We start from the raw sequence: 25,890 nt of genomic DNA, 5'->3' as shown, positions 1-25,890 counted from the left end.
CTAGACCCTGTCCTGAGCTCCAAGACACCGTCCTCCACTTCCAGGAGCACTCAGTCTGAGGGAGGAGGCGAAACATGAATGCACAGGGCACGTGGGCGAGCAGTGCAGCTGGGCGGGAGAGCCACAGAGGGGATGCTCAGCCCTGTCTGCTCGGGCTCAGGGCTCAGGGCAGGCTGGCACAGAATACCCAGGAAAGGCTAGGGTAATAAAATTCTGCCCTGGACCCCTCCATGAGGGAAGGATCCCAGGATGTCCCCTTCCCCAAGCCTCTCAGCGGCCAGGAGCCCTTTCCAACGTGCACATTTCAATCCCACACGTACTAACAGTGCCTCATGCCCTCACAAAGCCACAAAGTCCAGAACGAGAAACAAATCATTAATGGAAAAAGGTGCTTGGACCCCCACCCCCCACCCGGCACGGAATTTGTAAGAAAACTCAAATGGCATCTCCAGAATATCAGGAAGCTGAGAGCAAAGATGAGGTCATTGCAGAAAGCTGGGTCCACCAGTGTTTCGCCCGGGCTTCACGTAGGAGACAGCCTCCTTCTGCTTTTCCCACTTCTGCTCTTAACTATGTCGCTCCAAGGGATTCTGGCAAAGACTGTGAGCTGACCCAGTTCGAGGCGCCATATGCACTTCATCACCAGGTTGCTCAGACACAGAGAATCTAAAGTTAGACATGGCCAATGTCACGACGCTCCCCCGCCAGGCCACTGCCCGCAGCCCCACAGAGTGACGAGTGCAGCTCTCCGTTCAGACAGGGATGGGGCCGCAGGGGTGGCCAGGACTTCATCCAGCTAAAAACACCCATCTACTCCCTGGCTCAGAAAAGAACACACACACACACACACACACACACGTCATGGGGCATCTTGCACTTGAGCCGACATTGAGATGTCAGAGGGGCAAAGCACGGGTCCCTGGTGACAAGGAGCTGACCTCCCCAGCCATGGAGCCAAGACCAGACATGCCATTAGTTCTGCAGAATCCAGCTCTGAGCACAGCTCAGGCAGGGACAGGGAGAGTGCCAGGGCTGGGGGAGGGCTATGGTGTCCCAAGTGACACCAGTCATAAGAGACAAGTGGCTGGCCAACCAGAGTTCTGTGCTCTCTTGGCTCTAGGAGCCAAGGTCTCAGTCATGTCCAGACAGCCAGCCAGCTCTGCGCAGTGAAAAGCCCTTCCTGTGCCACGGGCTATACCAGCAGGCCCAGCTCAGCATTCCCACAAAGGCAAGACGCACCCTGGCAGAGGCAGATGTTTTCAGATCCGGAAACACAGCCTCAGAGCCAAGTGGGTACATGGCCATGCCCTGGGAGCCAGCTCTCAAAGCCAGGTGGGGGCGAGGGTCTCAGACAGTCTGGGTTCACGCCCTGTCCCAATTCCCCAGCCTGTCTGGATGAGATGCACACACACACACACACACACACACGCATGTTCGTGTACACTCACACACTCTCACGTGCACAGCCACACACTTACACACTCACACACACACACACACACTCACTGCCAGCCTATAGCAGACAATCGGGGTTGCAAGCCAGTATTCAGGGTCCTGCCTCCGGTGGCCCATCTGTCCACCTTCTCTCCATACACACCCCCTTCTCTTGGGTCTTCTCAACTCTTGCCCCCACCCTTCGCCCCTGCCACTTGTCTAGAAAGCCCAGCCATACCTCAGCAGGCCCCATGCAGCTCACAAGCCCGGGAGATTCACAACCCCTCTCTTGTCTCCTCTCTTCCAGATTTGTCTCTACTGGCAAGCTTTATTATCAGTCAAGCCCTGACTTTTAGATCGCACTCCCGATAAACGACCTTACCTCAGTGGCCCAAGAGCAGGTTCCAGGTGGGCAGGGACGTCTGCTTCCCCTGGACCCAGCAAAGGGACATTCCAGGGCAGCACTTGGTAAAGTGGGTGGGTCACAGTGTCTCAGAGCTCGATAGGACCTCAGCTGAGGGTCCTCACCTCACAGATGGAGAAACCAAGGCCCAGAGTGGGGTGGGAACTACAGGGGATGGGAGCCGGGCCTCCCTCCCAGGGGCCCTCCCAAGGGCCAGCTGGTGCCCTTGCTTCAGCCCAGCGGCGTCTTCAGGGTCAGCTCCCTGGCACCTATGGGGGTCCTCTGGGGCACCTGAAATTAGCCAACAGATTGCTGGCTGGGGCTCTGAAACCAGAAAATGAGGGAGCAAGGCAAAGGCACACTGAAGGCAGCAGGCCCACCTGCCCTGCTCTGCGCTCGCCTTGCCCACAGCGCCACCTACTGCCCTGCCTTTCTGGCTCCCTCCAAAGTCCCCGGCGGCCAGCTCAGGTATTGAGCCAACAAAACATCCCTCTGCGGAGGGACCCTCCACCACCGGCTAGATGGCCAGTGCCCCTACTTCCTGGAGAGGAAGAGCTGCCTCCTCCCACACTCACCCTCTGCAGATAGGGTGCCCAACCCAGGACTGACAGGCTCTGGGGATGCAGTAAGTTCAGGGCCAAACCCAGGAGAGGCCTGGCCAACAGGCAGGCTGGCCATCCTGCAGATGCGGGCTGCCCTAGACACAGGCTGTAGATCCCACCCTCAGAGAGAGAAGTCTGAGGCTGGGACACAGTGTGGGACAGCCGGTCGTGGGGGGCTCTGGGGGGGGGGGACGGGAGGGGCGCTGCATGTGGACCCTGGAAGGATGGGTGGTGGGTCTCAGGCAGGAGAAACCCCGCAAGCAGGCTTGGGTGTGAGACAGCAGGCACTCCAGGAGGAGCAGAAAGCTGGGCCAGGCTGGCCGGGGGTCCCCATTCCCACCTGCCGTCCCAGCCAGATCAATAGTAACGCCCCCATAGCTCTCCCAAGGGCGAGAGTTCAGCACAGGTCCAAACATGCTGATAGGCTCAATCAGCTTTGACGTCTGTGACAAAGCAATCTGCCTTCGATAATAGTTAAGACACCAAAGCCTGCAAACCATTTTCTTTTGTAAACAGTGAGAGGGCTCAAGGCTACCTCATCATCACCTGCCGCTGGCTCGCTGCGTTCTGACTCTGGAGGGAGTTCCCAGAGCTAGAATGGCGCAAGGCTTCGTCTATCTTATCTCTACAGAGATGCCGTGAATAGCTGGGCCCACTGTGTTTCACTCCCCCCACCACCCCAGATCCCTTCCTTTGCAGAGTCTCAGTACGCAGATGCAAATGTCACAGATGGAGACGCCCCCTCCTCCGATGCCACGGCAGAAAACTGGGGAAGAGGCCAGCTGCTGAGAACCCAGTAAACGCTGGCTGCAGGTCTGTGCAGGCAGTTCTGGGCGCACACACGGAGGGGTGAAGCAGAAACTCTGCCCTTCCTCATGGCACACAGTGCCGGGCACAGGCCAGGGTTGGGGGGACAGGGGAGCAAGGCGGGGGCTGCTCCGGCTCTCTTGGAACACTCAGGCCAAGGGGAAGGCCCAGGGGAAGCAGTGACACCAGAGGGAACACAGGACACATGCAGGGGACACAAAGGGCTGCCTCACTCAGACCAACCAGGGCAACTGTGCCCCTCAGGGACCCTGGCAACATCTGGAGACATTTGAGGCTGTCAGGACACCTAGTGGGTAGAGGCAGGCGACAGTGTTAAACATCCCACAGAGAAGAGGATGGCCCAGAATGTCAACAGTGCCAGTGTTGGCAACCTTGACCCGGAGGGTGGGCTGGGGAGGGGGTTTGTGAGAAGCAGGGACAACTGCCTGGAAGAGGTGACACGGGGTATGCAAGAAGCCCCCGGCAAGAGGCTGAATCACCAGGGAAGGGCAGGGACCAGGATGACTGAGTGTGCAGACAACGGGATGCCCAGCAGAGGGGCTCCAGGGGCCGGGGAAAGGGCTCACACCTTCTGCTGGAAGGTGTGGGGCACCTTTAAGCAACTGAGAGCTGGGGCACTGGGTGGTTTGGCCCTGGGCCCTGGCCTGTGTTCGTTCACAAAGGAGGGAGTGTGCGGTGTGGAAGGCTGGAAAGGCACAGGGGGTTCCGGGGAACCTGGCTGGAAGGCCACAGTGCTGACCAGGCGAGCAAGTGGACTGCTGAGGACAGGTCCTGGCGGGTGGGTGACAGTGAGGAGTGAAGGCTGGCCCCTGGATCTCTGCCCTGGGCCCCTGGTAGGGGAGCACACAGGGAGGTTCTTGGCCGGAGTTCAAACAGCAAGCTCTCTTTTGGGCCTGGACATGCCCAGGTGGAGCCACAGGTCCTGGTGCCCTGAGATGACTAATTGGGAAAAGCCCCAATTAGTCCCTCTGCAGCACCTGACCTTTTCACCATTTTAATTACAAACCTATTTGTGACCTCTAACAATGGAGACCAGGCAGCTTTATTCCCTGGGTCCTGCAGGCTCGCGCAGTGCCTGGCACACAGTTTGTTGTGTGCTATGAACGTTTGTGGAATGAGTGAATGAATGAATGAATGAATGAATGAATGAATGAATGAATGAATGACAGGCAGAGGAAAAGCTGTTCACAAGAAACAGCCGAGCGAGCCAGAAAAGCAGTGTGCGGCACAGGGTTTCAAGAAACAGTGAAGGTCAATAGTGTTGGTTTCCCCAAAGCTTCAACAAGGAGAGGGCAGAAGCAACAAAGAGTCCTTTGCGGGGAGAGGAGGGGGCGGGAAGAAGAGAGAGATGGGCCCGGGGCCGGTGCCAGTGGGGAGGATGTGCCTACGCATCTACCCACCGACACTGACAAGTGGGCAGGCCCCTCCAGCCAATGGCGTAGCTTCTTCAAGGAGCTACAGCCCCGGGGAGGCAGACAGTGGGCCATGGAAGAATCGGACAGCCTGGAGCCATGGCCAGGCTTGGCCAGGGCGGCCACTCTCTGTGACTCCAGACATCATCACCAACCCCAGCCATTCCACTGCCCTGAATTCCAGACCCTCAAGGCCTGCGTCCCCACCGAGAATCTCCCAGGCACGGGCAGAACAGAGGTCTCTTCCTCGCGGCCCTCAGCCCCTAGGTTGTCCCACGTGGCCATGCCCTCTACAAGTCTGTACCCACACATCCAACCAATTCTCTGACGCTCGCTGGCGGGCGAGGGGGGGGAGGGGGAGTCCTACAATTCAACGCAAGTCTGACACCATCTGCCCAACTCACAGACCTCAGGAAACCATTTTATTTGCTTGATGACCAGTTTATTACAAAGGATACTAAAGGGTAGGAATTGTCACCCAGAGGAAAAGATGAATGGGGGGGGGGGGGCGGACGGGGAAGGGGTGCAGAGTGCCCACGCTCTCTCATGCCACTCTCTTCACATCTTCATGCTCACCAACCCAGAAGCTCTTGGAACCCATCGTTTCAGGTTCTAACAGAGGCAACTGATTACATTATTTGGTAGCCATTGGCTACTGAACTGACCTCCAGCTCCTCCCCCCTCCCCGGAGGTCAGGCGGTTGGTTCCTCTGGCAAGGTTGCACCCTTCCCCAGTCCTTAGGATGGTGTGGGGGGGGTCACCTCATTAATAAGTCATTAATAAGTCACCTCATTAACATAACACAAGACACCTTGATGACACTCAGCACCTAGGAAATCTCAAGGGTTCGGAGAGCTGTGAGCCAGATTGAAGACCAAATACCCATTTCTTAGGTCCCAACTAGAACCCTCTTGCACTTCCCCACCGAACCAGGGTAAATCCGGTTGACTCTTCCTGCTCTCAAATCATGCCCGGACTCTGACCACTTCTCCCACTCCCGCTGGTGCCACCCTGGTCCAGGCCACCATTGGGTCGCAAGCGCTGTGACAGCCTCCAGCCCCGCCCTCGCCCCACCCTCACCCCTCATCTGCTCTTACCAGCCCACGCCAGCCTAGAAAACCCGAGTCAGATCAGGCCATTCATTCCACGGCTCCCCACTCAGAAACCATCGCACGTGCTGCCCACGGCCTACAAGGCCTGCTCTGTTAGGCCAGCCCCCTCCCTGACCTGCCGCCCTCCACGCTCTCTCTGTCGGATTCCAGCCTTGAAACCACCCAGGACTTTTGCACTTGCTTCCTCTTCTCCAGATACCCGAGGGCTCCCTCCCACACGAGGGCAGGTTCCTGCTCAAAGGTCACCCCTGCCCTGACCAGCTTCCCCCCTTTCCCTGCCTCATCGCACCCCCCCCCCCAGCCCCATCCTGCTGTATGCAGTGCGTGTTTTTACCCACACGGTGTCTGCCTCCTGGAACGTCAGTTCCTTTAAGAACCAGGGCAGTGTGCCGCCCGCGCCTGGCATGCAGTGGGCCATCAGGAAGTAAGAGATGAGTGGACCTCTTGGAGGCTGGTTTCCCAAGGGGATAACAACAGCCTTTGCTGTGACAATCAGCTGAAATCCTGCGTGAACCGCACTCAGCACAATGGCCAAGCACGGGGAGGGAGGACTGAATCAATGCTCATCAAAGGCTTTCACAGGTGTGACCTCCCTTACTGCTGGGATTCTCGTCCCCAGGGTGTCACAGAGCTGGGGTCCCACTCAGACCAGTTCTTCCAGCCTCCCGGTCCCGTTCCCACTGCCCAGCCAGCGGCAGCCCGCTAAACCACAATGTGTTTCCGTAACTTCTCCCATTCTGAACCGACCGAAAAGCTCTCCCTCCCGCTAATGACCACACACCGTGCCAGCGTACAACTTTTGCAGAAACAAGGCAAATCAAACGCTACGACAAAAGAAACAAGCCTTACGGCGAGCGCACAGACACGAGCTGCCTGCCTCGCAAATCTTAAGCACCTCAACCTGGCTGTGGGCCACCAAGTGACTTCAAAATGAACTTGCAAAACCACACTGTTGGAAGGCCCAGCGGGAAATAATGGAAGGGGCTTGTGCATGAAAAAGTGTCCCGGAGACCCACTGCTCACCCAGCAGGCCGGCGAGCTGAGCCCCCAGCGCGGGGAGGCCAGTGGGACTGGCGGTCAAAGCCAGGCCTTCCAGGGGAGGACGGTGAACAGGGGAGAGCACTGCACACTCCTAGCCGACTGCAGGTTCTCCTCGCAGGGACCAACAACCTGTCTCATACCCTGCACCAGTTTCCTGTGGCTGCTGTAACCAATCACCACGAACCAGGTGCTTTAGAGCAACAGGAATTCACGTTCTCACAGCTCCGTGGGCCACAAGTCCAAAATCTGTGTCTCTAGGCCAAATTAAGGAGCCAGCAGGGCCCCACTCTCCCAGAGGCTCTAGGTGAGAATCCAGTCCTGGCCTGTGCCAGCTTCTGGTGGCCCCGCCTTCCCCACCAGTGACCCCGCCTTCCTTGGCTGGTGGCCGTTTCACTTCAGTCTCCAAAGCCAGTGTGTTCACATCTCCCTCTGCACCCCACCCTTATAAGGACACATGTGACTACATGTCAGGCCACCCCAACAATCCACGGCAATCTCCCCATCCAGACACCCCTAATACCTGCAGAGCTCCCCTTTTCTGCCATCCAAGGTAAACCTTTACAGGTTCCAAAGATCGGGGTGTGGACATCTTTCGGGGGCCATTTTTCAGCCTGCCACATACCCTTTTTACCCTTCCTTGTCTTGTGCTGCCGGAGGAAAGCTGGGGGGTGGGGACGGTGAGTGGCAGAGAAGGAACGGAGAGCAGAAATGAACAGGGAGGCGGTCCCGTGTGGGGTGTGGCGGGGGTCCCCGAAGGCCCGAGGAATGGTTTTAGGCAAAGCAAGCCCTCAGAGCTCATCCCGCCCCTCAGGTCGCCTTCAGCCGGGGGCCGCCACCAACCACCTCAGCGTGGGCCCAGCGTGTTCAGGGCGGCCAGAGGAGGGACAGAACATTCCGAATGCGGCCTCCTTGAGATGAGCAGCCCCGCCCCCACCCCACCCCACCCCCGCTCCCACCCACCTGCGACCTCCCCAGATAGAGAAAAGACCTAACTCATAAACCAGATGAAAAACATGTCCTGTTCCGCCCCTGGGACCAAGTGGTCACCTGAAATGAAAACAGTCTGGAACAGCGTGTTGCTAACGCTGAGCTTGGCCTTATTCTTCAGGCTACCCTCAAGGGTGATCACAGGATGTCCGTGGCTCTGCATCAGCAAACCCGAGATCAGGCACAGGGCAGGAGCCTCAGGGGGCACCGCTGCCGCCCCTTTCCATGCTTCCAGAAGCCCCATGAGCTTCCCCCACATCCTGGCAGGGGCCAGGAGAGACTGTCCTGCATTCCCACACCTTCCTCAGAGGGTTCGGGGCCCCCTTCCCACACAGCCTGGTCCCACCCGGCTCTCCGTGCTCCAAGCGTCCCCTGGGCGTCCCCTGGACCCACAGAAGAACTGGGTGCCGCTCTGTCTCCTGTTTTCGCTGCCACCCAGCACACAAAGTCCAGCGATGTGCAGACCCTTTTGCAGGAAGCCTCATTCAGGACAAATAATCACGTTTCCGGAGCACATCCGAGGGGGCGAGGATTCCCAAGAAAACGGCTTCCCTGCGAAGCATGGCAGAGGAGGAGGGCAGCCCCCAAGCCGAGGCCGTCTACTTCACGGAGGAGGAGGCTGAGATCGTCGGGCACAGCTGGGCAGCCGCATCACAGGACAGCCCCGCTGGCCCAGCCCACAGCAGCCCAGGGCTGTCGCTGTCAGGATGCTGTGGGATCCCCCAAATGAGGGGCTTCCCTGGTCCGCATCCCCTACCTGGGCTCTGAGACTGATGGGGAAACAGAAAGGACGATTCCACGCTGGCAGAGACAGACGTGGGGAGGGAAGAGCCATCCATCTGTCCGTCCGTGCAGCTGGCCCAGATAATATGGGCGCAGGGTACTTACCACATTCCAGAAGAGCGGGTTGAAAGTGATGGTGAGGATGGCAGCCACAAAGCAGGGATCCGAGGGGTCCACGTAGCCCAGCAGCCGGGTCATAACGCAGAGGTCTGCCTGCAGGGACACAGCCAGCGTCAGCAGGAGACCTGCCCAGTCCCCGCCGGCCCCCACCTGCGGGACAAGGAGTGACAAGCCTCCGGAACTCGGAAACAAAGTTACCCTCCGGGAACACGCCGGGAGGCGCGGGCACAGGCAAGTCCAGCGAAGGTTACTACTGTGTAATCATAAAACGGAAGATAAAAGGCGAAAGCCAATCAGCCGTGTGGTGCCCTGTCGAAGGGTGGCCGGGCTTGCAGCAGCAGAGCGGAGTGCGGGGACGCTATGCCTGGAAATCGGTGGCTCTGAGACAGGATGAGCCGCCAGCACCCTGCAGGGGGAGTGACCCCGCCAGGACCAATGTCTGGGTCACCGGGTGCTGTGACTGGGACCGCGCAGAGGGCTTTGGAGCAAAGGCGAGGGGCTGGCAATCAGGTAAATGCAAACTGAAGCAACATTAACGAGCCTCCTCTCGCCAAACCTGACGACACATAGTCTTGAGTGCGGAGGAAGGTGTGAACTGAAAGCTGTGCTCCTACTGCCTGCGATTTCACTCCCGAGCACCTGTCCCAGAGACACGCCCATGAGTGTGCAAAGCGCATGTGCAAAGATGTCTCCATCTGGCACGCCTGTCACGAAAAGCATGACCACTTAGCTGTCCACCCGTGGAAGAAGGATAAATGGAATGTGGCCCATTCCTAACGGAGCGGAACTACAGAATTTAAACAAACTAGCCGTTTGTGTCAACTTGTGACATATATATTTTTTTAAGTAGGCTTCACACCCAGCATGGACCCCAACGCGGGGCTTGAACTCACCACCCTGAAATCAAGAGCTGAGCTGAGATCAAGAGCTGGATGCTTCACCGACTGAGCCACCCAGGCGCCCTGACTTGTGATATTCTTCAAAACATGTGCTGGGGCGCCTGGGGGGCTCAGCCGGTGAAGCGTCCAACTTCAGCTCAGGTCATGATTTCACTGTTCGTGAGTTCAAGTCCCGCATGGGACTCTGTGCTCACAGCTCAGAGCCTGGGGCCTGCTTCGCATTCTGTGTCTCCCTCTCTCTCTGCTCACCCCTGCTCACACCCTGTCTTTCTGTCTCTTTCCCTCAAAAATAAACATTAAAGAAAAGCATGTCAGATGAGGGGCACCTGGCTGGCTCAGTCAGTGGGAGCATCGACTCTTGATCTGGGGGTCGTGAGTTTGAGCCCCATGTTGGGTGGAGAGATCCCTTAAACAAATCTCAAAAAAAAAAAAGTCAAGTGAATAAAGAGAGCTGTAGATTTCCCACAGCATATATACCCATGTTTAGAAAATAACACAAACCACACGGTGCTAAATGTTCTTTCTGTGCGTGTGTTTTAAAAAAAAAGACTGGCATGCAACATGCTAACACATTCACACTATTTTCCACATCCGTAGTGGGGTCTCCTGCCCTCCACTTTGACACTTGGGGCAGGATCACTTTCTGTGGCAAGGCCATCCCTGCACCCTAGGGTGTTCAATCGCACCCCTGGCCTTCACCCACTGGGTGCTGGTAGCTCTCCCCAGTTGCGACAACCAAAAATGTCTCCTGGCATGGCCCCAGTGCATCCCCCCACGGGCAGAATTGAGACATCCTGCCTCTGGGGACAAGAAAACAGAAGAGCTGAACACTTGGAACACCTATTTCTTTCTTCAAAAAAAAGGTAGGGGGTGCCTGAGTGGCTCAGTCAGTAGAGAGCCCAACTCTTGATTTCAACTTCGGTCACGATCTCACAGTTTGTGAGTTCAAGCCCCGCATCAGACTCTTCACTGACAGTGTGGAGCCTGCTTGGGATTCTCTCCCTTTCTCTCTCTGCCCCGCCCCCACTCATGTGTGCCTGGGGGGTGGTGCACTCTCTCTCTCTCTCTCTCTCTCTCTCTCTCTCTCGCTCTCTCTCGCTCTCTCGCTCTCTCTCTCTGTCTCAAAATAAATAAATAAAAACTTAAAAAAAAAAAAGATAGGGGCGCCTGAGTGGCTCAGTCAGTTAAGCGTCCGACTTCGGCTCAGGTCATGATCTCATGGTTCATGAGTTTGAGCCCCGCGTCAGGCTCTGGGATGGAGCCTGGAACCCAGTTCAGATTCTGTGTCTCCCTGTGTCTGCCCCTCCGCTGCTTGCACTCTGTCTCTTGCATTGTCTCAAAAATAAATAAATATCAAAAAAAAAGATAGTAGGACACTTCCGATTTCGAGTGGTATTTGCTGTATCCCTACATTACTCTCTGGACTTTTTCTTTCTGCTTTTAGAAAGGACTTGAGGGCCAATGCACTGAAAATATGGTGACTCTCCACGTCAAATCAAAGTAAAAATAAGCCTAAATTGTAAAATAAGTCTAAGTCCATCAGAGTGACAGCGTTGTCATAATGTTGGCTTTTTTTTTTTTTTTAACGTTTTATTTATTTATATTTGAGACAGGGAGAGACAGAGCATGAACAGGGGAGGGTCAGAGAGAGGGAGACACAGAATCTGAAACAGGCTCCAGGCTCTGAGCCGTCAGCACAGAGCCCGACACAGGGCTCGAACTCACGGACCGCGAGATCATGACCTGAGCCGAAGTCGGCCGCTCAACCAACTGAGCCACCCAGGCGCCCCTCATAATGTTGGCTTTGATGGTATTTTCTGTTCTGTTTCGCTTCGTTTGGGGATCCTAATAGTATCCTTTCAAGGAATATCTCCGTCTCTACCTTTCTTGGGGATTGAGTAGGCAATGCCCCTGACCTGGTCGGCCCCACAGGTCACCCAGCCCTGGAGGACAAGCAGCCCCCTCTACTCCAACTCTTGCTTCGCCGAGCCCCCTTCTCCCGGTGTAACTCAGCCTGCCATCTAGACAGTGCCCAAGAGTGTGGCGTGGGAAGATTCTGGAAAGTCACTGAGCATGGAGGACGCGGCCCGGCACATCCTTCCCAGGCAAGGGCAAACCTTCACCTCTACGAGGCCAAGGGCAGAGCTAAGAATGAATGAACCCAATGCATGAACCAGCAAAGCCACAAAGGCACCACTAAGTAAACACGTGGATAAGGTGACTGAGGGGCAAAGTGGCCACACGGCACACAAGCCCATTATTAATAAACAAATGACGCTTGAGGACCCACTCAGCGAACGGGGAAGGGTGACATTCAAACAGACCCTGGCCTCCCAGGGACCACAGCCTCTGGGCACCCCGGGCGCTGCCAACACCCACGAGGCCGGAAACCCCTTGGCCTGCCTTCCAGCTTCCTCCTCCGTCTGCTCCCAGGTCAGAGGTCCCCCTGCGTCAGTACCAAGCTCTCAGGACAGGCCCCTCATGAAGCCTCGGGCCATGACAGAAATTCCAAGTTGCCCTGGAGCACAGGCCAGGAGAGGCGGAGCCACTCATGAAGGACAATGAAGGACAAAACAGCCAGAACAGGCCTCAAAACAGGCTGCCCACCCTAGAGAGAGACATGCACACCTCAGCCCCAAAGCCTCTAGAACCTGGGACTGAACCAAAGGGCGTTCTGTCTTCTGTGTGAAAAGAAACATTCATCAAGCACCCGGGCCTGGAAGGACCCGCCCGTTGAGAGTCTGTGATGGGGCTGAGGGTGGGGTTGCGGGGGGGATGGAAGCAGAGCTGGTCTGGGGAGCCACCAGAGTGCTGCTCTGGGCCTGCTCAGCCACTTACAGAGCAGCACCTGCCCCACTGCCCCTCCTCCCCAGTCCCCATCTCAACCCTCAACACCCAGCCACAACTTGCCCATCATTGACCCTTCTCCCCTCTCGTCCATGACTCCGATATGTCCGTTGACCCCACTGATCCCACTGCCCTCCAGGCTGGGGCACTCTAGCCCCAGCCAGCTTCCCATGCCTCACCTCCTGCCATGCTCTGATCCCCAGGCCTCCTCCCCTGCCCTGGGCTCACCCATCCCAGCGCTCACTGACAGGCGACGAACTCCCCTGCGTCCATGTCACCTGCCACCCTTCCTGCCCCACCCTATCACTCGCACCAAACACCTTGCTCCAGACCCTTTTACCATGGGTCTGCACATGTCTGAAATACTCTCCACGCCTCTGACACCTCTAGGCAAACTCCTACCCATCCCTCAAGACCCAGTGGGAGTCTAACTCCTCTAACTTCACCCAGGGCACTCTCTTTTGTGCCCTTAGTGTCCACCCTGTTATGCGGATTTGGTCATCTGTCCCTATAGCATAATCGTTCCTCCAGGCTAAGGGCATTTTTTCCCTCCCTCTCTGTACCTTCCACGAGTGGCTCTCATTTCATCACGAGCAAAAAGCAGGGGCTAAAGGTACATCCCTAAGGGGCCCTCCAGCTCAGCTGCCTGTGCTCCTGGGACTCCGATCCCCTCCCTCCTGGTTTCAAACTGAAGGCAGGAAATTGCCCAAGTGGCCACCGTGGAGATTCTGCCGGTGGACAGCCGGCAGGCGGCCGGTGGATCCCTCTGCTTCTGAGGCCGCAGATTCACCAGCCGCCCAGATGCTGTGCTTCGGAAATATTTTTACGGCATCTTTTACACTGGGAAATCAAGCAGTGTTCACAGGCATTGGCGGGAGGTGGTTTGGCCAGACCAGGGGCGGGGTAGGGCTTTCTCAGGTTCTCAGAAACCCCAGGGATGGGATCTCTTCAAGACAGGTCAGTCTCCCCGGGTGGGGCCTGCCCGTCCGTAGGGTGTACAGCTGGGTGGGAGGTGTGTGTAGAGAGGAGCACCAGGGATTACTAGGAGTCCTGAAGCCCTGACACCCCCCTTCCCTGAATTCCACTACCCATCGTCCCCTCCAGATACTACTCACCCCATTTATCAACTCTATAAGCCAGGCGTCCTCACGATCCATCCACCCACGGCTGCCCACAAAAGGTCCTCTAAGACCCAGGCTTGCCCTCTGAATCATCAAACAGCGGAGCTTAGGGCCAGCACACCTGACACGTGAAATGTACTTTTCACCCTTGCTAGCTTTCACAAGAGCAGACACTTCCCACGGGAATACATACGGCAACGGGACAGACAAGGATTTTATTGTTAGCCAGACTCCCTTTTAGGGCCACTATTCTTCTAAGCCAGAACTCTCTGTTCCTGTTCGCCTGCCCTCCAACACAGTTAAGGCAGCGTTTGCTCATGACAGTGAAAAGAACAACAGTCAGGGTCTGCAGCTGGCAGTGGTCTATTCTCACGAAGTACAGAGAAGGAAAATATCCTCTCCCACAGCCCTCCCTCCAGCCCTCTCCCCCGCCATCATCAGCATCCTCATTTCAAGGATAGGCAAACTGCGTTATCTGCGGGTGTGATTCTCAGGGCCCCATTCCATGCCCACACAGCCTGCGCTGCCTTGGGATTCCCAGCTCCTCATCGCTTTTTGCCGCGAGCTAGTGGCTGGCCGAGGACGAGAAATCCCAAAGTCCCAGGCAAACCTGGCATGCCCTCAGCGTGGCGCCTCCCATCCCACGGGCTGACCCTGTGCCAGCGTGATCAAGCCAGAGGAAAGAGGGTGAATCGTGAGGTACAGAGCAGAGTCCCAGGTAGCTGGAGACAGGGTGCAGACGATGGCCAGGGCGTCACGGCTGGAAACCCAGGCCTGGGGACACTGAGCAGGAGAGAGCCGGACCGGTGGTTCAGCGCAGGCCTAAGAAGGCACAGCCACCTGGACTGTGACCGCCTGGGAAGCAAGGTGGGGCACTGACTGGGAGGAGCACAGGGAACTTTCTGGGGTGATGGAAATATTCCCCATCTCAACTGGAGCCTGGATAGCCAGTCAGGAGCTTGCGTGTCAGACCTTCCAACTGGGCGCTAAGGTCTGGGCATTTCACTGCGTGTAAATTACACCTCCCCAGGGAGGAAAGTGAGCAAGAGCCTCAGCCTGGGAACTGGGAACTGGGAACTATGTCCCCTATTTCCCCACCAGGCCCTTGGGGGAAAACAATGTCCTCTGGAAATGCGGCAGATATTTTTAAGGATTCAACTCAATGTCTTTCTGAGCATCTACTAGGGAGGCCCTACTCTGGGCGGGGGTCTGAGGACTAAGACCTCCTTCAAGAACCTTCACGATGCCAGGTCCCACAATCAAAAAGCATTTATTTAAAGTTCACATACCTCATCCCGGCAAGCACTACTGTAATGCCCACTTTGCAGATAAGAAAGCCAAAGGCTCAGAGAAGCTCCCAGATCACAGGAGGAGAGCAGAGCCAGGCCTTGGCCAGATCAGCCCTTCCGGATTCCTGACAGAAACTGGGGCTTTCTGTTGGGACTCAGAAGTGCTGCAGCCACTGCTTGCTGCCGGTGGGGCAAGGACAAAAGTCTTGAACGCTCCCAAAGAGACACCACAGCAGAGGAGCAGGAGAAATATGCTTCTTTCTTTCAGCCTTTGTGGGAGCTGAAGCAGAGAAGGGAAACTGAGGTACTGAAAGGTTAACCAGCTAACACCTGCCGAAGCTGGCAGCAGGTAACATCAAGCAGGATCCCCCAACTAGGGCTGAACGGGTTAAAACCGAAACCTCGGCTCCCACCCAGGTCTCCGTGCCCTGGGGTCAAACTGTCTTGCTGGGAAGGAAGCATCCGGTCACCTCGGTCACCTTGAGAGCAGGGGGGCGGGGGGGAATCTGCATTGCCTGGAGAAGGGCCTGCTCAGCAGGGGAGAATGACTAATGGTCCACAGGGGTATTCCGGGCAGCAGAGGGGAGGCCCTTCTGGCTTCCCACTCCAGAGACCTGAAGGTCCTTTCCTGATTGTCGTCACTTCCCAAAACTCACCTGAAAGGGCGGACCTCCCGCCTAAAACTGGATCAGCAGAAAAGAACAAAACACCCGGGGTCACACTTGAGCAGATCAGGAGGGTCCTGGATCCCTGGTTCCTCGGTCACCCCTGCACACAAGTGGGCAGCCTTGACTAAGGGGAGGGTCCCCCACCCCTCCCGTCCCTGCCCCAATCTTGTTAAAGCAGCAAAAGTCCTGGCTTTCTGTACCGGCTAATTCTAAGAATGGAACTCCGCTCCAAGGTCACAGACTGCAGACCTCTGTGTTTGAACAGAGGAGAGGCGCTACCTACCCAACCACGGAAGAATTCCACTCAGGTCACGGACGAATGGGCTCAGCTCCCGAAACGCTACAAGTCGGCAAGGAAGCGGCTCATGGCAATTTCACTGTACTGCCTCCAGGCTTTGAGGACACTTCAGGGAAGGATTCGCCGCAGGTCAACAGCACCCAGGGTCACATTGTGACATCCAAACAAACAGTAGAGGCCCAGAGAGTCAAAGTCACATCGATCGCAAGTGGGATCCACACACCACAGACAGCAAAGGGCAGGAGGAGCGGGGTGAGGGTGGGGGCTGCCTTTCCCGGGGGACCCCGCGGGCCCCTGGCGTTCTCGGTCGATTCAGGCAACATTTACTGGGCAGCTTTTGGTTAGAGCCCTGTGTCTGACACAAGAATGAATGTGCTGGAGTCTTTTTCCTGAAAGAAGTTTTATACTCAGGCAGGCTCCCAACCGCGTTTTAGCTCCTCTGCATGGGGCGGGGGCGGGGGGCGGGGGGGGAGTGCATCTGGCCCAGAAGAAGGTCGCCGGGCAGCTCACAATCTGGGCTGGGGTCAGGGTACTCCCAGCCTCCAGGAAGGACCACTTGGGCAGGCCTTCCGTGACCAGTCTTGGCCCAGGGTTTCCCTTTGATGACGTAGGGGTGACAAGACTGCCCCTCGCCCCCAAGGTTACATTCTGGGCAGAGGAGAGAACAAGCATCAGAGTACGAGGTGCAGAGGGTGCTTCTAAGGCTGAGGCTCTTCTGTCCCCTCCCTCTGTTTTGCTGGCAGACATCTCGCCTCTTCTGGAGAGGCCCTCCAGGAATACAGTCATCCTAAGGAAAAGGTAGAGAGGGGACACGGATCCAAGGAAGGTATAGCCCCCAGCTGGCATTTGAAGCGCTCCCAAATCCCACAACAAAAAGAAATGGCCAGCAGCTGCTCTAATGCCCCCAAATCCGCAACTCCTTTCAGGAAGGGGGAAGATGTTCGTTCATGCTTCACTCAACTCGTGTGTCCCGGGCCAAGTGCAAAACCACTCTGGCGGCTCACGGGCACCCTAATCAGTGAGCCCCGGGCCTGGGAGTGGCATCCACGGGTCCCGTGCTCCTCAAGGCCCTCGCCTCGCCTTGGGTGCCCTCTCAACTCCGCAACGTGACCGTGAGCTGCAGGCCCCTTTTCTTTCGTTCACCCTCAAGGGCCCAGGACACACCCCACTAGGCCGATGCTGCTGAGTACATTTATTTAAATAAGTGTCATATATTAAGAGTAATCATGACAATAAGCCAGCTGACCTTCACTGGGAAGTTACCGGGCACCCAGCAGTGGCTTTAATGAGGCAGGACAGAGCACAGTCCTAAGACACGGTGCACCCCAGCCTGGTCGGGCTCCACAAACCCTTCACAAGCTTGGGCAAGTCAAGTGCCCTCAGTAAGCTTTGTTTGTTTGTTTGTTTTATTTTTTTCGTGTTTGTTTGTTTATTTATTTTTTTAGAGAGAGAGAAAGGGAGGGGCAGAGAAAGAGTGAGAGCAAAAGCAGGCTCTGCACTCTAGGGCAGAGCCTGATGTGGGGCTCAATCCCACGAACCCATGAGATGGTAACCTGAACAGAAATCAAGAGTCGGACGCTCAACTGACTGAGCCACCCCCCACGAGCCCTAGTAAACTTTGGTTTTTTTAATGTTTATTTATTTATTTTTGAGAGAGAGAGCGTGAATAAGTGGGGGAAGCGGCAGAGAGACAGGGAGGGAGAATCCCAAGCAGGCTCCGCACTGTTAGCACAGAGCCTCACTCGGGACTCGACCTCACAAATCGTGAGGTCATGACCTGAGGAGAAAATCAAGAGTCCGGTGCTAAACTGACTGAGCCACCCAGGTATCCTGCCCTCCATAAGCTTTGAGGTAGCGGTACCTCCTTCACAGGACTGTCAGGAGGATTAAATGAGATAATGCGAAGAAAGCATTTAGTACCGTGTCTGGCACCTGGCAAAGTCGGATCGATGTTAGTTATTATTACTGTGTTATTCAGTCCACACGACAACACTGTGAGACATGCCCATCTTGCAGATTAAAAACTGAGGCCGACACATGAAGAAAAAACCAACGGAACTGAAAGAAGAAACAGACAAATCCACAGTGACAGTTGGAGACCTGTCTCAGAACTGAGGGAGCAGCTAGGAAGCAGGAGGGAGCAGGTAGGAGCAGCAGGAGCGAAAATCAGTAGCGACGAGGACGGTCTGAACAATATTGTCAACCCCTTGGCCTAGCTGACGTTCATAGAACGTCCCACGATAACAGCAAAACACATTCTTCCCAGGCGCATGGAAACATTCACCAAGACAGACCAAATCGGGCTGTAAAACAAATCTTAAATTTCCAAGAATCAGGGGGCACCCGGGTGGCTCGGTCAGTTAAGCGTCTGACTCTTGATCTCAGCTCAGGTCATGATCTCGTGGTTTAGGCTCTGTGCTGACAGCGTGGAGCCTGCTTGGGATTCTCTTTCTCCCCCTCTCTCTGTTCCTCCCCCACTTGTGCTCTCTCTCTCTCTAAATAAATAAGTAAACTTAAAAAAATTTTTAATAAATAAAAGAATCAGAAAGCATAAAAGAATGCTCCTGAATCATGACAGAATTAAACTAGAAATCAATAACAGACAGATATTTGCTAAAGAACACACTTCCAAATGATCCATGGGTCAAAGGGGAAGTCTGAAGGGAAATTTTAACATATTTTGAACTGAACGAACATGAAAATGCAATATCAGAAATTGCGGGCCAGAGGGCTAAGAGATAAGTGTTATCTTGATGAAAAAGAAAAGGCTCAAAACAGTAACATAGGCTTCACCCTTAACATAAGAGAGAAAGAGAAGTAAATTAAACTCAAAGCAAACAAAAGGAAAAAATAAAAGCAAAAATCAATCAAACTGAAAAGAGAAAAACACAGAGGAAAAAAAAAATCAAACCGAAAACATGTATTTTGGGAAAAAATACCTCTAGCTACATTGACCAAGGGAAAAGGAAGACACAAATTACCAATACCGAGAATATAAGAGGGGCCTCCCCTACTGAACTCACAAACATTAGAGGGGTAATAAAGGCGCTTATGCCCATAAGTCAACAACTCAGATGAAATGGTCCAATCTTGGAAAGACATAAGCCAACAAAGTTCATCCAAGATATAGCCCTATATCTACTAAAGAAAATAAATTCCCATTTAAAAACCTTCCAAAAAAGAAAGCTCCAGGCCCTGATGGTTTCATTGGATGAATTCTACTAACATTTAAGGAAGAGATAACACCAAAACCACACAATTTCCCCCAGAAATCAGTATAGGAGGGATGATTTCACAACTCACACTAAGAGGCCAGCATTACCTTAATACTAAAACCACACAAAGGCACAAGAAGAAAACAACAAACCATACTCCTCATGAATATAGCCACCAAAATCCTCAACAATAAAACAAAGCAAAGCAAATCTAGCAACATACACAAAGGATTAATACATCAGGATCCTGAGTCACCCCCGGAATGCAGGGCTGGTTCAACAATCAAAGCATCAGTGTGATTCCCCACATTAGCAGACAAATAAGGAAGAGCCGCATGATCATTTCAACAGAAGCAGAAGAAACTGAGGTTCTGTGAGTTTAAATGACTTCTCCAAGGTTACAATGAGGGGCAGAAAAAAGCCCCAACCCTCCTGTCTTGACTGATCCAAAATACCGAAGATAAAGATTATGTCCTTGAGAACTTCACAAAATAAGTCATCCAATAAAATGGACTGATATTTATTTAAATAAAGTAATAGCATCAGAAGATTTTTTAAAAATTCATTTGACAGGGAGAATCTTTTTTTTTTTTTATTTTTTAAATATTTATTTGTGAGAGTGCATACATGAGTGAGGAAGGGGCAGAGAGAGAGAGGGGGAGAGACAGAATCCCAAGCGAGCTCCACGCTAACAGCAGCAAGCACGATGTGGGGCTCGAACTCACGAACTGAGAGGCCATGACTTGAGCCAAGACCAAGAGTCAGATGCTTAACGGACTGAGTCACCCAGGTGCCGAGAGAAAGAGAGAGCAAGAGAGACAGAGAGAGACAGAGAGAGAGAGAGAGAGAGAACATCTTAAGCAGGCCCCACGCTCAGTGCCATGCCCAACGCCGGGCTTGATCCCATGACCTTGGGTCAGGTCTGAAATCAACAAGAGTCAGAGGCTCAAATGACTGAGGCACCCGGGTGCCCCAACATCAAAAGATTCTTTAAAAACAATTTGTATCGCAGGCAAACATCTTCCCCAAAAGGCAGTCAAGACATCCCACACCTGCCACAGGGATTTTGTCTCCAATGGTTTACTCAGGCTCCTGTATCACAAACGAGGACCGTACAACTGTTGCCCCCATTTTACAGATCCAGAAACTGAAGCGCGTCTCTTGACACCTACGCTAAGTGACACCATCCATCTGCTCACGAGAGCAGGTGAGTCCGTATGGAAAAGCGCATGAGAGGGGCGCCTGGGTGGCTCGGTCGGTTGAGCGTCCGACTTCGGCTCAGGTCATGATCTCACCGTCTGTGAGTTCGAGCCCCGCGTCGGGCTCTGGGCTGACAGCTCAGAGCCTGGAGCCTGCTTCGGATTCTGTGTCTCCCTCTCTCTCTACCCCTCCCCTGCTCATGCTCTGTCTCTCTCTGTCTCAAAAAATAAATAAGCGTTAAAAAAAAAATTTTTTTTTAAAAAAAAGGAAAAGGGCATGAGAGGCGCCCATGTGACTGTGCCCTGCCACACTGGGTTCTCCAAGAAGCCGGGACCCCTAGGCCCCCCTGGAGCCATCTGCTGAGTCCTGGAGGCGCCCCTGCCTGTGAACAGCAAACTGGCAGGCTGGGGAGCAAGGCTCTGGCATCCCATGGCAGGGAGGGTAGGGAGGGCCAAGAACGACCTCGATCGGTGAGGTCACAGCAGGTAAACTCCTCATCCCAACGAGGGACTTTTTGAACTTAAAAACAAAACCAACATTCCGTACCAGCTGGAACAGGCACAAAAACTAGCTGGTTAAGAGCGTCGTACCCAAGGGCTGCCCTGTTCCGTCGAATACGGCAGCCACCTGCCACAGGTGGCTATTGAGAACTTGCAGTGTGCCACATGACGAAATAGTATTTTTCAGGTATTAGGCTAAATAAAATATTCTGTCAAAAATAACGTCGCTGATTTCTTTTTTTTTTATTTTTATTTTTTTTTAATTTTTTTTAACGTTTATTTATTTTTGGGACAAAGAGAGACAGAGCGTGAACGGGGGAGGGGCAGAGAGAGAGGGAGTCACAGAATCTGAAGCAGGCTCCAGGCTCTGAGCCATCAGCCCAGAGCCCGACGCGGGGCTCGAACTCTCGGACCGCGAGATCGTGACCTGAGCCGAAGTCGGACGCTTAGCCGACTGAGCCACCCAAGTGCCCCTTAGACAAGCTTAAATGATAAACGGGACACATTTTATTTCTATCGGATGGTGCTGGGCTAGCACAGATGTCCATGGAGTGAAGAGAAACCTTGGTGCTCACTTGGGCCAGGGACTGATTAAAACCAGAGATTTTGGGGGGCGCCTGAGCGTCTCAGTCGGTTGAGCATCCAACTCTTGATTTCAGCTCAGGTAATGATCCCAGGGTCATGGGATTGAGCCTCGCATCGGGCTCCCTGCTGAGTGTGGAGCTTGCTTGGGATTCCCTCTCTCCCTCTCTCTCTGCCCCTCCCCACCTCCAAATAAATAAAAAATAAACATTTAAAAAAAAAAACAGAGAGATTTTGATTGAAGGAGGAGAACTACCACAAGACAGATACATAATAATGTTGTGTTGTTGTCGTTTTTAAGAAAAAAATCCTTTGGTAACAGGAAGCTTATCTGTATCAACAGCAGTGGGAAAAACTGAATTTTAGTCAGCTAGGGTCACCCTGACCTGTCCCTGGAAACACTCCCCGTTCTTTCTCTCCGACCGCACAACCCCACCAAGCTCTGGAAGGGAGAGAGCAGAAAAGCCCTTCCCACACACACCCAGTTAATCATCCCTTCCCCATGGCTGATTCTCACCCCTGAAGCCAGGTCTAGAACACAGGCCTTGCTCAGATCAGCCGGCAGCACCCTAGCATTCCACTGGGCCTGTGCTGGGCCCGCTGCCCCCTCCCATGGTGGCCTCCGGCTCAAAGACGTCCCACCTCAGGTCAATGGCGACCCACCCTTCCACCCGGAGTCATTCATCCAGGAAGCATCCGCCCCCTAAGCCAGGTCCCTCTGGCATTCCAAACTCCTAACACTTGCTAAGGCAGAACACAAGAATCGCAGTCCCACCACGGATCATGTGGCCCAGAGATCCCTGGATGGCCATTTACAGTTCATGAGTGTAAGGGGGCACCTGGGTGGCTCACTTGGTTGAGCGTCCGACTGTGGCTCAGATCATGATCTCGCAGTTCACGAGTTTGAGTTCCACGTCCGGCTCTGTCCTGACGGCTCAGAGCCTGGAGCTTGCTTCCGATTCTGTGTCTCCCTCTCTCTCTCTGCCCTCCCCCACTCACGCTCTGTCTCTCTCTCTCTCTCTCTCTCAAAAATAAATAAACATTAAAAAAAAAAAAAAGAGCATAAGGATTCCATGGGATAACATCATCCTCACGAGGCCACCTATCCACTTGAAGTCATCCTGCACTCTCTCAGGGTCAGATGCTAGCCTGCTCTTTGTTGGATGAACAAATACTCCCCCCCTTCAAGGCCTTTGCCCTGCTGTCCCTCCACCCACGGCATCTGGCCCCGCTGACTTATCACTCGGGTCTCAGATTGCAGGTCAACTCCTCACAGATATAGGGATTTCAATCCCACCTCTCCACCAGCTACTCTCTAAAACATTGACCAGTTGTACCCCCATCAGAGAAGGTTCTATGCTTCTGGGCTTATTGTCTCTCAAAGTTCTCAAAGACTGGCTGTATCAGTGAATGAATAAAGGGGGGGAAGATGCTCTAGATTAAAGAAAGACTGCTTGGGGCAGAGGCACATCTCCTGGGCTCCTTAGAGAGTGGCTGACAAGTGAAACAGGTGGAAAGGTGGAAAGGTGGAAAGGAAGCTGCTCTGATAGGAGGGAACACCCTGGAGAGAACAGCCATTGGAAGGGGGAGCCTGGGGAGAGACAGCAAGAAAACACAAACTCTCTGGCCTATGACTTTGCAAAGGGGCTGACTCGGGCAGCTGGGTCTCCAGCCAGCAGGGCCCATCCCACCCCATCCTAGCACAACACTGAAAGGTTGTAAACTCTTTCCACCCATCCAGCCGGGAAGGAGGCGACGCTCTGCAGCCGGCTCAGCGCCAGGGGGTGGCGATGCCAGGGTGCAAACCTTTCTCTTGACTCCGCTGCAGAGCTGGCCTCCAGCCCGGGGAAGGGGGGACGGAACTGCGGCAAGGGCCTCCCATGTCCCACACAGCCACATGCTGCCACCACGCACACTCCCAAATACACCTGCGTGGCCTCCCTCACACGCTTCCACGCCCAGTCCCAGTCCCACACACTCACACTCACTCTTGGGGCAACTGACCACACAATCCCAGAGGCGCGCGCGCGCACACACACACACACACACACACACACACACCCCGCCCCCCACACACAAAATCTCAGGCACTCGTTCTGTGACATCCACGATCCCTCTCGCACGCGCGCACACGCCAGCGCCCCGCCCCCGAGCGCGCAGTCCCGCCCCCACCGCGCCCCGCCCCCGCTGCCTGGTAACGGGTGGCCCCGCCCACTGGGCGTTGGCGGCGGCGGCAGAGCCCGGAAGACCCACCTGGCAGCGGGATCCCTCTCCCCGCCTCCCCAGCCGCGCGGCCCGGTCAGTACCTGCCTAAAGTCAACATTGCCGAAGCCTCCGCAGCAGTCCGGCCCCGCCACCGAGCTGCTCATAGGCTCCGCTCCCGGGCCGCCAGATGCTCTCAGCCGGGCCGCCTCTAGAGAGCCTACGCCGGGGCCTCGCGGCCGCCGCCAACTCGCCCCCCGCCCGAAGCCGCCCTGTCGTGCCGGGAAGCTCTGCCGCCCGGGGCGCTTTGCCTGTGACCCCCAACTCCTCCCGGCCTTCTGGGAAATGTAGTCCCCTGTCCTCGCGAAGCGCCACTTTCCTGGAGCTCGCGACGGCATCTCGCGGAGCCCAGAGCTATATGTCCCAGGGTCGTGCGCCGCAGTGACTGCCAGTTCCGAGGCGGCTCTCGCCTAGACCCTTCGGTCCCCGCTCCCGCACCCGGCCCGCAACTGACCTGGCCTCCCTGTCCTTGGCTGGCGGTGGGGCTCGGAGGCGGCGGCTGCGGGTCCTAGGTATAAGTAGCTTCCTGCGCAGCCCCCTGCGGACTTGGACTTTGGCCCAGGCTCGGGGTCCCCTGCCCCCTTCTGAAATTTGCTTTCGCCCAGAGGCGGTACAGGACGAGCACACTCTGTAGCCTCCAGCAGAGGCTACTCCTCGGGACCCTGGGCCCCCGCCCCTGCGGCCTCCCTATTCTTTGGCTCGGGCAGAGACACCTCCTCCACTTCTTTGTTCATTCATTCTCTGGTACACTCACCGGGTGCTTGCTGAACTTGTCTGTGTACTGCGGGTACAGTAGGGAACAACATAGGTCCCTGCCCTCACTGTTTCCTAATGGAAGAGACAAAACATGAATAACGGATTATAACTTGGGTAAGTTCTAAGATGGAAGGAAACTGGGGGCTGGGTCAGATGATGGCAAGGCAAAGTGCCTGAGAATCCCTTGAGGGAGGCCTGAACACAGGACAAGGTGCAAGGCATGTGAAGTGTGAGGGCAGGACAAATTGGGAAGAGAGGCAGTATGTGCAAAGGCCAGGAGACAGGACAGGACTAGGGATATTTCAGGAATCCAGAAACGGCTGATGATCTGTGGAGTGGTGGTGGAGGAGGTGCCCACCAGAATGGGAAGGAAGTTTAGAAAAGTAGGTGGGGTTTTAGATGGTCAGGTCCCAGAGAGCCCCTTCTGTAGCCGGGTGTTACGTATATAGGGAAATAGACTCAGATTCCCAGAGATTTGTGCAGTCACCCAGCAAGCTGCCAGCCCACGCAGGACGTTTGCAAGGCCAGCTGCTTCCTGATTTGGGTGGCTTGCTTCTCTCCCCCTTAGCCCTGGTGTGCTTGCCCCTGTGCTGACTGCTTTACACCGAGTCCCAACCTTCACCACATCCTTAGGATGGAGCAGGTCCACCAACAAGACAGGAAGGGCAGGAAGGACGCTGGCTTTGGAGCATGCACCAGCTGTATGACTATGGGCAAATTTCAGTTTCCTCAAAAGTGAAAGGGAAATACATGTCAGTGAAACTCAGCACACATGATCTGACCCACGGGAAGCACTTAATCACCACTGGCCACAACAGAGCTGAGTACCCAACAGGTGCTCAAAAGCTGGTTTGCCTCCTGTTCAGTTAGTTACAAGAGTCGGGGGGGCTCTCTTCCTCGGGGTGTGCAGGCTGGGCCTCCTGGACCCAGAGTCCGTTCTGGGGAGCCTGCCAAGGTGGAGTGCTCCTAAGGGCCTTTCCCCTACCCCCACCACATGTCTACTTTGCCGAAACTCCAGTTTCCTCCTGACCGACCTGGCTGCTCTGGTTGTTTTATGAAGCCAGAAAAATTAGTTTGTGTGTGTTTGGTTTATCTGGGAACAAAGAAAGGTAAATGTCAGAGGTCACACCAGAGCTGATGCAACTAGAGAAATCCACTCCTCCACCCCTAATCCACCCCCTGCCATCTTCTGTGAAAAGAAAACACCCAGGCATAGAGAAGCCAGACTGCAGACTCAAATGTGATTGGGGCTGTTCAGATCAAAAGCCTCCTGCGGAAGATAGTTTGGGGCAGAAGTCTTTGCTCGACCATTGGAAAACTCCCAGGTCTGAAAGCTTGCAGAAATCATCCAGGCCAACCTCTCTCACTGGAATATTCCTTTCTCAGCATCCCTGGCAAATAGAAAAGCCACTTCTGTTTACATGCCCCAAGTGATGGGAGACTCATCACTTCCAAAAGTAACCTGCTCCACTGTTGAACAGGGTGTATATTAATGATACAAACCCAAAGTCACCCTTCCTGAAGTGGTAAC

At 54.8% G+C, this 25,890-nt stretch overlaps 1 protein-coding gene across 6 annotated transcripts in view; it reads right to left on the bottom strand.

The window, feature by feature from the left end:
• Positions 1 to 24,181, bottom strand: part of PEMT (phosphatidylethanolamine N-methyltransferase) — an 85,718-nt gene extending 61,537 nt beyond the window's left edge. The window contains exons 1-3 of one of the 6 annotated variants that reach the window (XM_086686212.1): positions 15,830 to 15,959; positions 15,535 to 15,646; positions 8,708 to 8,815 (exon numbers count right to left, since the gene is read on the bottom strand). In XM_086686212.1, coding sequence (XP_086542338.1) covers positions 8,708 to 8,800 — 93 coding nt within the window. In that variant the 5' untranslated portion in view covers positions 8,801 to 8,815; positions 15,535 to 15,646; positions 15,830 to 15,959. Of the gene's footprint in view, positions 1 to 8,707; positions 8,873 to 14,199; positions 14,223 to 15,534; positions 15,647 to 15,829; positions 15,982 to 23,647; positions 23,813 to 24,057 lie in introns of those variants that run through there. The other 5 variants (XM_086686215.1, XM_086686209.1, XM_086686211.1 and 2 more) reach the window with 5 other exon arrangements.
• Between the last annotated feature and the right edge of the window lie 1,709 nt (positions 24,182 to 25,890).

This window comes from Puma concolor, chromosome E1, assembly GCF_028749965.1.
Source record: "Puma concolor isolate L17-30 chromosome E1, mPumCon1.1.hap2, whole genome shotgun sequence".
Classification (NCBI taxonomy): Eukaryota; Metazoa; Chordata; class Mammalia; order Carnivora; family Felidae; genus Puma; species Puma concolor.
Note: the sequence above shows the minus strand (reverse complement) of the source record. Positions and strands in the feature narration are given on the sequence as shown.